This window comes from Dermochelys coriacea, chromosome 12, assembly GCF_009764565.3.
Source record: "Dermochelys coriacea isolate rDerCor1 chromosome 12, rDerCor1.pri.v4, whole genome shotgun sequence".
NCBI lineage: Eukaryota > Metazoa > Chordata > Testudines > Dermochelyidae > Dermochelys > Dermochelys coriacea.
In genome coordinates, this window is record NC_050079.1 from 21799940 (window position 1) to 21818406 (window position 18467).

The 18467-nt window shown below is 38.5% G+C and overlaps 1 protein-coding gene across 6 annotated transcripts in view; it reads left to right on the forward strand.

Annotated features, from left to right (window-relative positions):
* ZNF536 (zinc finger protein 536) overlaps window positions 1–18467 on the forward strand; it is a 415977-nt gene that overhangs the window by 393813 nt on the left and 3697 nt on the right. For 4 of the 6 annotated variants that reach the window (XM_043494950.1, XM_043494953.1, XM_043494952.1 and 1 more), the window contains one exon: window positions 17515–18467. This exon is cut by the window's right edge and continues 3697 nt beyond it. In XM_043494950.1, the coding sequence (XP_043350885.1) occupies window positions 17515–17748 (234 nt within the window). In that variant the 3' untranslated portion in view covers window positions 17749–18467. The remainder of the gene's footprint in view (window positions 1–17514) is intronic. The other 2 variants (XM_043494954.1, XM_043494955.1) reach the window with 1 other exon arrangement.

The following is an 18467-nucleotide window of genomic DNA, read 5'->3' on the forward strand; positions in this document are numbered from 1 at the left end:
CCGAGACCTAGATACTTGCTCAATAGTCACTGAGCTAGGACCAGAGAGGCAATATATACCACACTGCTCAAATCTGTGGCCAAATATTCTACCGAGACCTAGTTAATAAAAATCAACTTGCTCCAATAGTCACTGAGAAATACCTCAACTGTTAGCAATCAATTGAGACTGAGTTTAAAAAAAATACAAAAGGACATCAAAGAGGTTCTCATTCCCAGTCTATTGCTCTATTTAAGGGTCCTATAATTCGGTGAGGTTGTATGCTAAATAATTTGTAAGCCTTCAGAACATGCAGGTTATTGTTTGTGGACAGATGGTGCATCACATTTTATTGCTTATTCCTTCTGTGGTTTCTCATATGTGGGACTGATGTGCATTCTGAAGTCTTTGTTTCCTTGCTAAAGTCTCTAATCTAAAACAGGCAATCAAGCAAACAGATATTGCTTCAGAAAGCATAATCATAGTTTTAAAGGGAAAAAAATTTCAACTGCAGTTAAGAAGCAGATGTGTTCCCTGAAAATGCAAAAGGTTATCAGAAGTATTAAAATAGCACAAATACATAAAATTAGGAAGCACCTACAGAACAGTTATTTTATTTTAATAATGCAGAGTAGGTGTGTCTTTTCCTTGAATACCTGCTTTGTGTTTCACTGTCTTTGGTACTGGTACAACGAAAGCCTTAAGAGACTGGCTTTTGCTTTCACCTTTCCTCCTGAGATTGGCAGTCTTTGTCTTTTACAGGCAAGTAGCAGCCTTGTTGTGATCTTGGAGCCACTGCTGCCCTTAAGAGTTAAATCATGTTGATATACAGGAAGGAAGTGAAATAGACTAACTCTACTCTTTTCTTCCTACGGATTTTTCTTTTTATTCTGAAGATAGAATTACTGTTTGTAAGCATCTGAAAGTCATTAGTGGCTCTGCAGTCTGTCAGGTGCCGACGCAAAAAACTGCTGAAACTGAACGGGTTCCTGTGCAGAGTGCTGGGAATTTGTCATGTGCTGATGAGCAGTTATAATAATATATGAGCAAATCACAAGCATTCTGCAAATTAATCAAATTTTTTTCCTTCTCCCTTGTCTCTGGGAGAGTGGCTTTGCCGGCAGACGTAGGTGAAGCAGTTTTACTCACAGATGGTAGCTCTGGCATCAGATGGAATTTATATAACAGTAATTCTGATTTCCTGCCAAAGTAGCACTGAAAACACCAGGGAGATTGTACAAGACAAGTCATGTGGTTTTGCTGAGGTGTTGTGGGAAGTTTAAGGGGGGATATCTCAAAATTTTCCTCTTTGCATTTATTGTTTTAGCCTGAAGGGCCAGAAATTGTATGCCATTCTGCCATAGGCTAAATCCACACATCTTTTTTTTATGAATTGTGCTGAAAGAGTGCTTCACAGCTGTTGAAACTGCTGGCAGGGAGAGAACCACATGATTCCTTCTCCTTTCTCTTTTCTTACAAGGATTAAAGGAGGGAAGGTTCAAAAGGTTGTTGCACTACATGTTAAAGTGAGGCAGGGTCTCCCTTTCCAGGAAGTAATGCCATGTTCACTTACTTTATACTCCCTTCGGAATAACAAAATAGAAAAGGGGATTTTATTTCAATATTTAATTAAATGTAAAGGCAAAGAATTCTCCTCTTAATAACAAACCAGGTTTTTTGAATGAGGTGATTAGTATTTGTGCATACCTTCATGTTTCCAGTTTGAGAAGTAAGAAAACATATATGCACATTTTATGTTTTTTATCGATAAAGGGTAAATGGATGAGCATACATGTATTATGCAGCCTGTCTTTGAACTGGAGATAATGGCCTAATTCTGATCTCACTCACATCACCATAAATCAGCTAAAGTTGCACCTTTGTTTAAAAAAAAATCAGCGTGAGAACAGAATCAGGCCCTATATCTTTTGAATGATATGCTTTTTTAACAATAATCAGTCTTCACTAAAAAATATTTTTATAATAGCAAATTGAGTAACACATGGAGCATAGCAGGAATGTTGTGTGAACTTAAAAGAAAAAAACTAAGGGGGAGTAGAATGGAGAACTTTCAGGGAATGTTTTTAATAAAGAGGTAAATTCTTTCTGCAGTAGGAAAAATGATAAAAAGATGGCGTATCAGCTACATTATGCAACAAAGTAATGCTACTGTGTTTTATAATGTAAAGCACTGCCCATTTGTTTTGGTTTACGTGACTGCAGTGAAATAAGTGGATTAGACTGAAACTTTAGCATGCTTCACTGCAGCTGGTTGCAGACATCTGTCATTCCTCAGCCATACATTCTGGATCATGCCAAGAAGAAAAAGCAAAGTCTGACACCTTTCATTTTAGAGATCCTTTATAGAAAAGAGAACCAGAGGAGAGGGGAAAGTGGATGGGGGAGAGAGAGCATTTCCTTTGTGATTTAATAAAAAGACACTTTTTCTGTGACATCATCAGTAGTACTTTCCAAAGAGAAAGATCCTGAAAAGTTCATGCTCAATTTATCCTTTTCAATCTTTTAATTTTTACTGTTCAAGCTACTGATTTGTTCAACTGGATATGATAAAAAATGTATACTCTGTGTGTGTGTGTGTGTGTGTGTGTGTGTGTGTGTGTGTGTGCGCGCGCGCAAAATAGATATTAAAGATAGATGCATATATATCCGCTAAATGTAGATATACATAATATTCCTAGTGAGATATAAGTTATATTGTGTAATCACTCACAAAGGTACTCATATTAATTCAGTGCAACAACAATGATGGAATGGAATGCCGTTGCCATTGCATTGTTGATAGCAAGATGTTCTGCAAACTACACACTCCTAACCCAATAAATAGATAGTAGTAATGTTTTTAGTAGAATGATAAGTGAGTTATCCCCAGATAATCTGAAATATTAGCTTTTAGTATGCTGGATATTTATTTACTTAAGGTGTTTTGTTTTTCCTGATACTCTTTTCTAACATGTTGCTGTAGATAGAGAATCATCAGTTAAACAAAAGTTGTAATGTGACAAAGTTACATTTATATTACCTAACTTACATAACTAAGCAACAACTAAAATTAAAGAAAACATGTTTATCTTAAGTGGCATCTTGGATGTAGAAAACACTTAGTACATTTTAAGGCCTCCTTTCAGCAAGTACTCCAGAATGTTCTTACCTTTAAGCATCTGACTAATCCCATTGTTTAAATTCTACTTAAGTGATTTGTTGAATCTGGGCCTACAGGAGAAATTCCTAATCTTTACCTGGTTACACACACAGACCCAGATCTTCACCTGATGTGAATTTGCATAACTTTGTTGATTAAAATGCATGAGGATCTGGCCCTTTGAATGTTGTGTGAGATTTCCCAGAAAATTGGGAATGAGATTTTTGTTTTACTGCTACTCCACCAAATAAAATAAACAAATTCAAGACAGTGGCGACAGGATAGAGAAAGCACTACTATATTTATGAGTAATTAAGTCCTTTGAATCAGTGGTTACTCATGTTAGTTGTGGGTTGTTCTACACATTTGTAACTTGCAAGGACATGTTGATGAAATAATGATACAAGATTTAGGACACAAAGACTTATGTATGTGAATGATCAGGTTACTGAGGTCTATAGGAATACTTACAGGAAAAAAGTTACTCATATGTTCACGTGTTCCCAGATGCTCAGGGGATATGAACTGACTTTGTTCAATTGTTTAAGAAGTGTAAATAAAAGGGACATAATTATTAGGGTGGTCTAAAGGAGGTGGGTGTTCAATTAGCAGTAATGGGTGAAACTGAATTGAGAAGAAGAGCTGAATATTAGGGGAAACGTAACGTGTATTTAACATGTTAGACTGGAATAATTTCCCAGGGGGAATATCTTCATTGCTTCAGATATTAAAAGTAGACTGAACATAGGATGTAAGAATATACTGGCAAGAAAACAAGATCACTGATTAGGCCTTTTCCAGTAGTAACTTCTGTAATTCTGTAATCTCTGTTTCTACAGTCCCATATCCCCAAAGTGCAGGGTTTATCCTGGAAACCCTCACTTAACTGAACGTGGTACTTCATGCTCAAAGCTAAATATCCCTTGAAAGATTAAAAGTGTATTGGGCTACTGAAAGCACTTGAGGGAGCAGGAGGTTGAAAATCCTCATGAAAGAGCTAGCAGGAGAACTTGAGATAGTTTGGTTAAGTGTTTAATAGCTGAGATGTGTTTCCTCAGAACTGAATACCAGTGATATGATTAGTAGATGAAATGTAAAAGAAGTGGTAGAATAAGTACAAGGTACAACAAGTACAAGGTAGAACAAGAACAATAGATTGGGTTAAAAATGAGTTGATTCATGTCTTTACACACAGAAGGGGTAGGAGTGTACTACGTAAGCTTGTATCTCGCAAGGTACAGAATTTAGAAGAACTCTATATTGATCAGTTATTTATATTAAAGAACAAAATGGTATTTATCTCTGAGACCACATCTCTCCTTGGCCATACTTCCTTAGCTGCAATTTGCCCAGACACTCAAACCAGAGTGATAGAAGGAAAGGGGATGTGTTAGCAGTGTATAATCTATCCTTGACTTGGAATTCACTCCCACCCTTTTTCTGAATTAGCCAGAACCTACAGATCTTTAGGGACAGTGAATTGCCCATCTATTTCTTCTGGCCTTTGGTGAAAGAGAAAATTATTGTGAGAGTGGTGACATGGGGGAGGAATGAAATTTTATATTTTTTGCCTGGCCACTGTGGGAATTATAAATTTTCACAATAGTTACCTTTCTAAATATTGTCCAGAATAGCTTACCACCTAGTACCCTTAATAAGAACTCTTTGATTTATTTGTGTATATAAACCAAAATGAATAAATTTGAAAATCTATTTAAATTTAATTAAATCTACCAAAGCGTCAGACAATCAGAATTACGTCTGACATTTCAGGCTCAGCGAATGACATAATTCCCACTAACTTTATTTCGGGTACTCTCGGGCATTTTGCTCTTAACTCACACTGTTGTGTCAAAAACAAAATGGTATGCTATTGTGTACAACAATGTTGCATTATGCCAGATAACTAGAGAATTTGGCCGGCAATTTAAAATACTTAAGCCTTTGTTTCGTGAAGTCCTGAGTAATTATTTAGGGAGAATGTGTGATGTTGCTTGCACAAGAGATGGTTTTGTATCTGTTTCTATTCCTAAATCAGACATTCCTGTTTTAAAAAAACTTACTCTGTAAAAAAAAATATTTTTTATAGTCAGGTGATCTGTTCAAGGAATATGAAATACAGTCTGTATTTAACCATGGGCAATTTAATCCAGCTATTTCTGGAATTTAGATTACTCAACACAGTATACAAACTCCTCTATCTTAGTGCATCCATTTTCATAAATAAATATTTACATTTTTATCACCATCATCAATAGATAACATGTTAATGAAGGTAAAAATGGTAAAATAGAGATGTTTCTTCTCATGATTTGATGACTGATTTGATTAATGATTTGAAAGCATAAATATGAAGGAAAATGATAGAATTTGCTAATTGTTTCTGTTTATTAAGAGTGATTTTACATCCACATGAAGGTTAGCTTCTGTCTGATACTGATTTGAAATTAATAGACAGCAGATTTATAACAATCAAAAGGAAGTACTTCTTCATTGCCAGGGGATGATGTGAAGGCCAAAATTCTAACTGTGTTCAAAAAAGAATTAGATAAGTTTATGGAGGATAGGTCCATCAGTGGCTATAAACCAAGATGGTCAGGGATGCAACCCCATGTATTAAGCCTCTGACTTCCAGATGCTGGGACTGGACCAAAGTGGAGGGATCACTCAATAATTGCCCTGTTCTGTTCATTCCCTCTGAAGCTTCTGGCGCTGGCCCTTGTCAGAAGACAGGATACTGGGCTAGATGGACAATTGTTCTGACCTAGTATGGCTGTTCTTACATTGTTATGATTTACTTTTGGCTGATTTACTATGGAGATGTTTACTTTGTTATTCTTCTTTTGGTCTCCATGGCCCAGCAGTGTCACAACAACTTTTTTTTGCATATAAAAGCCAGGGCCAGCATTGGAGGTAGCCAGAAGGGGCGGGGCCTTGGGTGGAAGGGGCGGGGCTGGGGTCAGCATCCCCCAGCCAGCCCATCTGCGCTGCCTGGCCCGCACTGCCCAGGGCTCCAGTGGCGATTTAAAGGGCTCGGGGCTCCAGCTGTGCTGCGGAAGCAGCATTGGTGGCCAGAGCCCTGGGCCCTTTTAAATTGCGGGTGCTGGGGCAGCTGCTTCTTTTGCCCCCCCATCAGCAGTCCGGGGGGGGGGGGGGAAGAAAGGGGCAACCTCATTCATGGAGCGCTTTAAGCAGGGTACTTTGCCATGGCAGCACTTTAAAGTCAGCTGTACAGGCCGGTACCAGCAGCCACTTCTAACCGGTACGTCGTACCAGCCCATACCGCCTTACTTTTACCCCTGTGGGTAGCCAGCAGGGCAACTGACTGGGACCCCATGCCACAGGGTTCCCCACAAAGCTAAGTTGCTCAGCCTTTGGCTTCAGCCCCAGGTGGCAGGCCTGGGAGCCCTGGGCTTCAGGCCCACGCTGCGAGGCTTCAGCTTTCTGCCCTGGGCCCCAACAAGTCTAACACTGGCCCGGCTTGGCGGCCCCCCTGAAACCTGCTCGCAGCCCTGCAGAGGCCCCAGACCCCTGCCTGAGAATCACTGACCTAAGATATATATTGAATTGTTGCTTTAAATTCCATTTTTGTAACATAGCTTATTTCTTTTAATGTTGCAATTAAAGGAATTCAACGTTAACATTAGCACTTTCCTGGCTTCTTTAGGCTTATATTATACCTTTAATATTGTTAAATAGTGAACTGAAATGCTTATTCAGAAGTACTAAACTCTGTTTAAGATTCCAAATCATGAACAACTGCACCTTTATTTGGATTTTGAGGGATCCAATATAATTTGGTTCATCGTGTAGATTTTCACGTTACAAATGCATTTAAAAACGAATAATGAATTTTGTTTTCTTACTTTGCTTGTTTCCCCTACTACAACCAATGACATCTTTACCATCTTTAAGAGCTTGAGGCTATACATTTTTATGCACTTGAGTAGTCAAGTGAGTAGGCCCATTGGGCCATTTTCTTAGCTCCAGCACAAGTGAGGAAGTGACAGAAAGACGCTCTTTGTGCCCTTCCCCAAATCTTGGGGTCATATGAAACATTTCCCTATGCAGGGGAGATCCTTCAGTATTGGCTAACCTGACACTAAGGCTATTCTACACTCCGTATGCATGCAGATCTATACTACCAGGCTTAGGCTCCAAACCTGGAAAGCATCTTTCCTCAGGAGAGTGCTTAAGCACATCATTGAGACTTAAGCACGTGGTTAAACACTCTGAATCATGTCCTTAGTGTGCCTCCCACCATTGGTAGTCTCGCTGGCTGTTCTTAAGAGTGTTTGAAGAATCAAGCCCTATAGTAACACAGGAAATTCAGTTTGTGTAGTGTATGAGATGTCATCATGCGTGCAGGTAAAGCACAGAACTCTGAGGTCCAGTCATGACAGGTGAAAACTTTTCCAATCATTTCTAAAATTCATTTGTTTGTACTTCTTTGTCTATGCTTGTATTCTGTCAATTGTTTAGAATATCAGACAGTTCTTTTAATTTAAAAAGCTTGTCTGTTCAACATTACATTTAGGGGTTTTAAATTTAATTTCTTTGTTGTAATTTAATAAATGAAAAATCATTTCATGGATTTTGATTTGGGTAAATAACAACATTTCTTGAGTTGTTCCAGGGCCTGTTTGTGGTTAAATGTATATTCAGAAATTTTGGAAAACTTTTATTGCAAGTATCAATCTGACTGGAGCAATTCTAATCTGTCTGGTATTTGGGGAGTTTTATAAATGCATAGTGTGAGACCAATAAAGTAGAATGGCTCAGTCAGAGCCATTATTGTCTATTGGACAAATACATGTATTCAGCTTTTTTCCATCCATATTATTATGCACACAAATGGAATGGCTGCTTTAGAGCCATTTTGGTCTATTGGGTAATACAGACCGTATTTAGGATGTTTGCTCTGAATAGTAAAAATCTTTATGAATATTTGTGGGTAAAAAAATGGAATGCACAAGAGTAGTAGCCAATTTTTAAATGACAATATTTTTCTCTTTTCAAATTTTTGTTCGCATACTATACTGCTGTCACCTTAAAAAGGTAGCAGGCATTTAGTTCTCCTGAGACGCCAAACTGTGAGAGCCATGAAGATGCATTATACAATTACTTCCAAGCTGACTGGAGGGGATTGCCACGGAATCATTCAGAAAGGTTGTCCTGTCAGGCAGAAAATATGGCCACCATCTTGGAATTGTTCCTTCTGATGGCAAATGCCCATGGGTTCATTTAAATCATGATTCTATCTCTGATATGGATTTTCATGGGAAACAAAGTTTTAAAAGCAGCTGTTCTTGGTAGAAATGATTTTTAGTTGGTGGCAAGAAGAACCTATATTGGGGTGGTCAGAAGCATGTTCTAAGGTTGTTTGTTTCCTTGGTATGTTTTCTTGGCATCTAGTCAATATGCTACTGAACATTAAAAACATTTCTCTATATGCCTCTACTAGTGCTTGCTACCTCCCACTTGAAATTCTAACTGTACCTAAATGGGAATCAGTATGTTCCTTTATTTGCTCCTAGCAATGTAGAGCACATTTCCAGTTGGAAATCCAACTATATTAACAGCAAACAGAGCAAATTATGGTCCTATCCATTTCAAGAATTCCCTTTTGACATCTATCCATGGGTACTCCATTAGCAGAGTTTCTGAGTGTCCCATACTTTTTAATGGATAGCCTCACAACACTACTGTGAGGTAGGGCAGTGCTGTTATCCCCATTTCACAAATAGGGAACTGAAGCACATAGAGACTAAGCAACTTGGCCAAGGTCACTCAGAAATCTGTGGCAGAGCAGGGAATTGAACACAGCTCTCTGGAATCTTAGTATCCTAATAAGTGGACCATCCTTCTTCTTCTCCTAGAGGAAAATTAAAGTAGACTTTACAAATACAAAAAGAGCATTCCATGTCTTCCATTGTCCTGACTCAAAAAACTGACCTAATAAGGTGGTCATCTAAGAGGTGATAGGACTTATTGTCAAGTTGCAACAAAAAGCATGTACTTACGGTAAGGAAGAATCTTGAAATTAACTTACCATATCACATGGTAATAATCTTACAATGTTTCATAACCATCGACCACCTAACGAGAAACACTCAGAGCATTCTGTCATATGAGCATTGTCATTTTTCCTTTTTAAGGGAACAAATGTCATATCTAGTAAACATTTTTTTCAGGGTTTAATTATAATTTATACATTACACAGCATTTGTTTTCCATTCATCATTTTATTGCTCTTCATCCTTTTCTCTGTGTTTGTAAGTAAAATTGTGTGTATGCAGTTGTCTCTCTCTCTTTGTGTGTATATATGTATACATATGCAATATAATAAAAAGTAGTGGTAGTGGGAACAACAGACGGCTTGTGTGTATGTGATTATTGGCATTTTACTTTCAAATTACTGATTTGTTGTTGCTTTGGGAGAAAGCCATGATTTTGGTGCTATTAGTACTCTTTTAACAATTTGGAATAAATTCCTGGTCTTATCCATGTGACTAATCCAATGCCCATTTTAACATTTTAATGCAAACCCTTACATATGTGCCTGTAATACCACAAAATAACATGTTTCTTTGTGGAAAATTTTCTAAAATTTGGATGCCAATCAAATATTTTTAGGAGTGGAGAATAAATGCAGCTTCACTATGTAAATTATTTTTTTTCAATGAAAAATATTTTCATATTCATCTCTTTTCTCTCACTTTCCTGTTTGTGTGAATCTTAAATATTCCATATCGAAGTTGGTAAATTAGCAACGATCAGCAGTGTACAGAGTACAGTAAGTAACCTGATGACACTGTACTGACATTGAGGTTTTTATTTGCGACAGTGGCACAGGTTGATTTTTAAAGCTATACCAATGGAATATGGATTTGGTAAACATTTGTATCACAAACAACCCACTTACAAAGCCTCAGTTCCAGCTGTAGACATTGTTGCCCCATATGGTCATAAAAACCTACTTTGAGATCTGTGCCTTTCTCAAAATCTGCATTTTCAAATTCCATTCCATTGAGGCACCATGTTGGGCTGCATCAGTCATGCCATGTTATGAAACTTAACACGATGTGACTGATGCAGGCTGACATATCATGTCACAAAGCAACATATCAGATCATACATTTGAAACAAAACAAAACAAACATTTTTTTTCTCAAAACCTAAATTAGCAAAGCAACATATTTGTTTAAAAGGCAGAAGAATCTAAAGGGTTGGAATTTTTTCTTTATATTTGCTAGTTTTTTTCAAGAACAGAATGTTCATTCTGTCCAAGCTCTGTATTCTTCCCAGGGCAGAGACACAAACTGGGACAGCTCAAGTCTGAGTCCTATGCCCAAATCCTCAAGGTATTTAGATGCCTAACTCTCACTGAAATCAATTTCAATGGGAGTTAGACACCTAAATACCTTCGAGGATCTTGGCCTAAGTGCTTTCTCCACTTCTAGGCTTGGACCTACAAGCCTGGTTCTGAGTGCTGTCAACTCCCATTGGCCTCAGTGGGTTCTGAGGGTACTTGTCACCTCTCGGGGCACTCTACAACTTCCACAACTGCTTCCAGACACCATTACTTCTATTATAGTCGATCCTTCCTGTTTTTCTTTTGTAGCTCCATCGCTTTACAATCTCTGCTCTCAGTCCACAGTGTTGAAAGGTCTTCAGTCACTGAAGTGCAAACAATGTAGTGTTCCAGGGTTTGAGATGTAAGCAATATAGTGTCCTCCCACTCCTCCTTCATATCTGAGAAGGGTACTCCATAATTTGCTCTCCATGCTGGCCTGCCTCTAACCCGATTCTCCCACACTGCAACACAATGCATTACATATTATCTTCTGAACCATCAGGCAGGGTTCTTTTTCTTAAAGGGCTTTCAAATAATTTTATTGGAAGATATATAGAAGGTAGAATATATATGACCTATAACTTGCAAAGAAAGAACCCACCAACCACCACTAGATAAACATTATAAATTTATTGCCAACTTATCTAGGAAGGGCTATTTTAAGAACCTGCTGCCCACAACAAGTTTTGAGCTGTAATTAATGGATGGGTTACCCAAGAGAAATGGGCATTTTTTGTCCCTTAGTTACAAGCAAATTGCAGATATTGTTATCTTTGCAAGTAAGAATAATCTCTGGTTTTTGTACTACTTCTGCTGTAAACAATGTTCCTCTTGCTTTCCTTTGACCCTCACTCTGTATACATATTTATATATTATTCATACTGGATTAAAAATGAATGTGCTCTTTACCACAGTTGTACTGTACTGTGACAATACAAATTAACTTATTGTGTACTTACTTTTCATATGGCAGTGATGTGAAATTTTGATGGCCTCAAAAAGTAAGCAATAGAAAAAAAGACAACGTTGAACAGAATCCATTTAGGTGTATTTTATATGGTCTTATTTGTTAAATTTTGTTGAATTAATAAATTATGTTCCTCACATACAATTGCACAGTTTTGAACCTTTTGTGATACTGAATGGAATAACGTTTTTTTACAAATATTAAGGGCTGTTTTTCTCCATGCTATGTAAATTCTTTGTTTAAATATTACTTTAATGGATCAGTGTATGAATTGGTATTACTATTTTTAATCATCAGTACTTATGGTCAAACTAATACCCCCAAAGAACTGATAAATGACATCACATTTTGTAGACAGGGCTAGTGTGTTGTTTGTTATAATGCTGCCTATACTTCCTATTATAAGACCCTGTTTGCAGTTGCTTATAATGTGCCAAGCATTTAACCATTTGAGCTGAATTCCTCCATTCTAGGTGTCTGCTTCAGGTGGAATATTTTGGAAAATTTCAACCAAACCAGTTCAGACATTTCTGAGAGCAAGGCTAAGGAAAATAAATTGTTTTGCCAGGGTTTTTTAAAAAAAAGTGGTGACCTTTTTTTGAAAAGCTCTGGGACACCCTTGCTTTGGAGCTGGGATTTGAAATTTGGCAGTGGGTGGCTTTTTGCCGTCCTGTGTAAATCTGCCCTAATTTGACAATGTTCTACACCGTTTAAAAATCATGATTTGCACATGCTCAGCAGAGACGTCTTAGTTTTCAGCAGTTAAGTTCTACAAAAGATTCTGGCCACACTGGGCATGCTCCCACCCATAATGGAACCAAAGTCAGACCTGTGGTGGGGTAGAGGGGGAAGTAGACTGGAACAAGGAGCCTGTGGGACAGAAGGGGCAGAAACTGGGACTGGAAGCTGGTGGAAGCAACTGGGAGTTGAATTGGAGGGAGACTGGGACTATCTGGGCAAGGAGACTGGGACTGGGATCCAGGGGGGATTATGACTAGTTAGGCAAGGAGATTGAGATTAGGATCTGAAAAAGGTGGACTGCAACTGGTTGGGCAAGGATACTGGGGCCAGGGAATGAAATGCGGGGGGGACTGAGCCAGTGTGAGGGGACTAAAATTGGATGAGGAGCCAGAGGGGGAGACTAGCACTCATTGGGCAAGGAGACTGAGAACCAGTGGGATGAGAGGTAAAGAGGTGAAGGGGAGTAGAGATAGATTTGATAAGGACTCAGAATCAGGAAGAACTGAGCCTGGGACTAGGAGTAGGGGAAACTGGAACAGGGATGGTGAGTCAGGAGGGGTGAGACTAGGATTTGCTGGCTAAGGAGACTGGGATGAGAAGCCTGCTGTGTGGAGACTGGGACTGGCTAGATGAAGAAATAGATCTGGGATGAGGCACGAGAAGTAGGGAAGAGAGGACTAGGACAAGGGACAGGTTGGAGGGGCAGAGCAGAAAAGGTCATGAAGAAAGGGAATGAGCAGAAGAATCCCACTAGATTACACTCCATTTCAGAGCCTGAACTAGAACATAAGATTCCTGAGTCTCACCATTCCTCTGAGGTCAACAAATATCTAAGAAACCTGCTGTCAAAGTATGCCATCCCTCTCTAAATGCTGGTCCACACAGAGGATGTCAACCTACTACTGCTGTCAGTTATTCTGTTAGCTCAAGTGGCAGAGGTCTGTGTGGTGGATCTAAAGTGTCCAACTCTAATGGTGTTGCTTCATGATGCTACATGATAGAATTTCGGGTTTTTTTTAATTATTTTGCTTTTTAAAATAAAGGGATTTATTAGGGTTGCAAAGTCAAACACTAAAAGTTATGAAATGCCAGAATTAAGGTTGCTTTTACAACCGTGTGCATATGCATTATGATACAGTCTTTAATTACATGATCACATACAATTTTTTCCACAGGACCCCTGCCTCATTCAGTGCACAGGCTGGAGCTGCTTTGGGGATGAATCAGGGATGAACAGGAGGCTGTTGTCTGTAGGACTCCGGCCTCATTTGTTGCAAAAGTTGGAAGGTATATAGTGAATGAGGCTGGGGACTGCAGGAGGAGATGGGATAGTCTCATGGTTAAGGTAGTTGATTGCTGCCTTGGAGGAATTAGATTCCATCCCTGCCTGTGCCACAGAGCTCCTGTGGCATTTTAGGCAAGTCACTTAAACCAGTTTTCTCGACAAGTTGTTGCTAATTGGGTGACTGATGAGAGACATTGGGGTCTGGTTTGCAGAAGTGCTACACTGAAGTCAAAGGAAGCTGTTCTTTGAACATGTGAAACGCTATAAAGCCAAGCACTCTGAAAAATCAGGTCCTAGGTGTCTCAAATTGGGCACCCAAAATTAGTTGATACTGTTGACCTTAATCTCTTTGTGCCTCAATTTCCCATCTGTAAAATGAGATACAACCACTCCCTCAACTCACAGGGGCGTTGATTCATTCATATTTGTGATACACTCAGATACTGTAGTGATGAGCACCATGAAGAAAATTAATAATTCAGTCTTCGAGCAGGATTTGAAAAGTGTGCCACGAATGAGGCCTAGGGCTGGACATTGAGCAGTGAAGATAAAATAAAATATTGAATAGCTGCTTATTAAGTGAGCACCATCCCTTCAGTGCACTGACTGAGGCAGAGTTCCTGTGGAAAAAATAGTATGTGATCATGTTGTTAAAGACTGTATTGTAATGCAGCAAGGGGGCTGAATTAAGGTTGCAAAGGCAACACTAATTCTGGCATTTCCCAACTTTTTGACTGCTTGACTTTGCAACCTTAATAATGTTCATTTAACATACTTTGTGTGTGTGTGTGTTTGTATACACAAACTGAAGCTTGCAGAAATTATTTGGTATCTGTTTGCAATGCTTTAAATCAGTTAAATGTAAGGAATGGATGATAAAAGTATGTTGGGAAAAGAAAGGTAAGCTTCTCTAAACAGGAGGTAAAGAAACCGGTAACACTGTTCTACATTGGTCTGACCCAAAGCCTGCTGAAGACAATTTAAAGACTCTCGTTGACTTTAATGGGTTTTGGATGAGGCCCCCATTATGACAGTATTAGTCCTTGCAATTTTAAATGTTCTTATATGAAACCTTCGCAGAGACTTTACTGTTTATAGCAAATGAGCTTTAATAATATAAAGACTTCATTATACTGATGTTTCACTTGTATTTACAGCTACTATATATCCTAAAATATAAATTCACTACAACGCAGTAATGGCTAATTTATTCACTATAGGAAGACTTTGTTTTATGTGCATTTTGTGACAAACATTTTGTCAGTGTATAAATTCCAGTGGTCCTTTTAATCAGATAGGATGATCTCATTTCCATAAAGGAATCTGACAACAGGCACATAGTGTAATCTTATGGTGATATCAAAGAACTTGGTGTCAGGAAATATGCATTTGATTCTTGACTGCAAAGGACTTCCCATGTGACCTTGGGCAAGTCACTTAATCTCTCTGTATATTAGTTTCCTCATCTGTAGCAGAGAGTAATAATATTTACCCATGTCTCTATATGCTTTGAGATCCTGAGATGAAAAGCACTGTGTGTTGTGATAGATAGATAGATAGATAGATAGATAGATCAATCAACATATTACTTATTATCAGCAAATGAAGGTTCCAGGATTTTCAGTATAGGTTTTGCCTTCAGTTTAAAATACATGTACTGTTGATCCTCAGCATAAACCACCAGATGAACAAACAAAGGAATTTTTAAAATCAAAACTACAAACACCCTAGCCAGGTTAAAATAGACCAAACTCATACATTATTATTGAGGTCTCTTTCAAAGGTGCGATGTTTCCTTCTATGAATTGAAGGGATAATTGTGAAATGCAATGATTTTATTGCACCTTTCTTCTGAGTTTTGCAATCTATTTTAGAATTTCCAAAACTATGCAAATCATATTTTCAGTGAAATCTCCTTCTTTATACCCATTCAGTTTTGTACCCATTTTCTGTGCACAAAAGTGGATTGTGGAAAAATATAACTGATACTTTCAAACATGTTGTGACTGCAGTTATGAACATATAGGCCTTTGGATTTAAGGGACTGATCCTGAAATGCATTGAATAGGTCTTGTAATCGCTTCCTTGACCACTGTTTCTAGTCCTCCTGCTGAAATTCCTCTGTGAAATTCCTGACCATTCCTATTTCTATAACTACCATTCATAATTGTGTTCACTATGTTCCCTATTATTTTTTTCAAGATGAAATTTTCCTTGGAAATTTGCCTTGTTAAGACTCATAATTCTGGGTTCATCTCTTTTCCCTGAGTTACCTTGTCCGGAAAATTTTCCCTTCACCTGCCCTGTCTGAGGAGCAGAAGAAACTTCGTGACTTCAAATCTGAGACTTAGGTAGAAAACCAACTTACTGTGTCCTATGGATCCATTTAGGCCAATGTAAATATTTGTATTCTGGAGCAGGACCCTGTCCTAACACAACTGACATCAATTCATTGCTGATGGCAGGCATCTCCTCCATGCACAAATGTCGTACCCTCGCTTGAGGAAACATGCCCCTGGGGCTGTGTTCTGGGCACAACACTTCCATCTTCCCGAGGAGAAGCTAGAATCTTCTGTGTGAACTCAGTCTTCAGATGCTAATTCCCACTTTTTCCATTAAAAATATTGGGTTGTTTTAGGGACCCAAGCACTCTAGTTCAGCTGATGACATCTCTCACAGGGAGTGAGTTTTCCTGACAACCCACCATCCAGAACACCACCAGTGTAACCCCGGTGTCACTTCAGACCTCTTTCTCTAACGGGAATAACATATGACCAGGCTACCTATCTTCCGCTTACCTATGTAAAACTAACCTGATAACACCTAAATGAAGATTGGCCACAGCTCACCTGCCTGTGACATTTATCGAGTTAGGCACTCTTGGCCTCTTCCCACACAGTGTGCACTGCAATGCTTTCACACCTACAGTACTTTACTTCTCCTCCTTCTGCGTCCTATGTAGTATGTTGTCTAGAAACAGGAGAGGAGGAAAGTGCTCTTCTAATGTGGATATTGGATATTGTTTTTTCACTTGTCTGGATTTATGTAGATGGTCTGGCACATTTATTTATTCATTTATTGAGCAAATTAAGCAAGCTAAGCGCATTTGACCTCAGATGGTCCTGGTTTAAGTTAATTTGAGAGACAAAGCTCATAAAGTTCCAGTAAAACACATCAACAACATTCCCAGCATAGGTTGAAATGTGATAACTGAAACATAACCTCCAATACCAGATACAGCACCAAGATTCAAAGTCACATAATATGAAAAATAATATAAAGCACATTGCAAGACTGACTAAAAAGAGCTGTGTTTCATTCATGCCTTTTTTTTAGTCACTATTTCATACACAAGCAATATCGGTTCTGTGCAGTAAACATTACTTTTCTAATCTAGATTGGATATTTATTTTTAAATTAGCTATAGTTTTGAGCCTCAATCCAGCAAACACTCATGCACCTGCATACGTTACTCACGAGTAGTCCCACTGCAGTAAAGTTACACATATATGTAAGCATTTGCAGGCTTGAGAGGCCTTGCTATCTCAATCTATTATTGCTATCCATCCAGAAAAACGCAAACACACAACTCCATGTGCATAAAATGAAACATACAATGTTATCCTCAGAAAACCCACTCAAGGACCAAACATGTTATTAGAGTGGGGTCTGTACATTGTCATCGTGCATTGCTCTAGATAATCAACAAATAAAATAATCTATTATATGGTTAACTTTATTTGCAAGTGTTCAGACTGGATCACAGAGTGAATGCTTAACAATTATGTTAACTAATGGAGAGGGGATGGCTTAGTTTTCTTTAATGTCCCAGAAAAAAGAATTTTTAACAATACAGTTTGTATGAATAGAACTCAACAAAAGAACTATGAATTTTCTTATTGTTGCTCAATGCATGCAGCACTTCCTTATAGCAGTATTTCTTTGTTACACTTTGCAAAGAACGGCTTGCAGTGAAAATGTAAATATGAGAAAAACTAACCCGACTTTTGTCTGTCACGCAGGTCCACAGGCCTTTCCAGTGCAGATACTGCCCATACAGTGCCTCTCAGAAGGGAAATCTGAAGACCCATGTTCTTTGTGTCCATCGCATGCCTTTTGACAACAGCCATATCCAGATCGCAGGTTCAAGCGCTCCAGAGTTTGACTCTGAGGCTTCTGGGAATTTAGAGGAACCTGCAGCTGTCAAACCTGGGAGCTCAGCAGAGCTAACAGAGGAGGGCAGCAAGGCCCAAGAGTAATGCAGCTGAACAAATCAATCTGTATATTGCAATATTATTTTACACAGTTCTTAGGTATGCATTTGGTAAGAGTTTGATAACTGCATTCCAAGGAAAAGAATTGTGTACAAATTCCCAGTGGTGTACAGGATGTTAAAACATTTAAATATATATAGACTATATATTACAAAAGAAAAAAATAATTCCCAGCCCTTGAAAATGGGCTGCTAAACTGTTACCTGGCAACAAGTACTTCCAAACAATGTAGGTGGGATAATAAAGTGATTTTAAAATTGTTGGAGGTCATTAGTTATTTAAAAAGCAGAGCGATTTCAAACTTCAAAGTGGTCTTTGTCCAAAAATAATGCTCTTAACAGAAAAATGATACCGTCTAAATGATTAGTGTTGCCTTGAAGATTGAGGGGCTGTGTTTTCATTGTTGAAAACACCTTTATAATATGACACCAGCTGCTGTCATTTGCCTAGCATAGTAATGAGATGTGTTGGTAGACTGCCATGGTGCCAGTCTGACTAGAGCTGTCATTGCAGAGAAATCAATTCAAGTGGTGTTGCAAACTGCACTATAGGAGAAATCTTAGACGGCCCATAAGCTGGGGTCAGTACTGACCTATATTGGAAAGGATTGTGATATTACATTTTCAGGTTTTTTTTAATATACAGCCAAATGAATCAATGGTTAGAAAGAATCTGAAGACCAATGAGTGATTGCAGATTGGTTG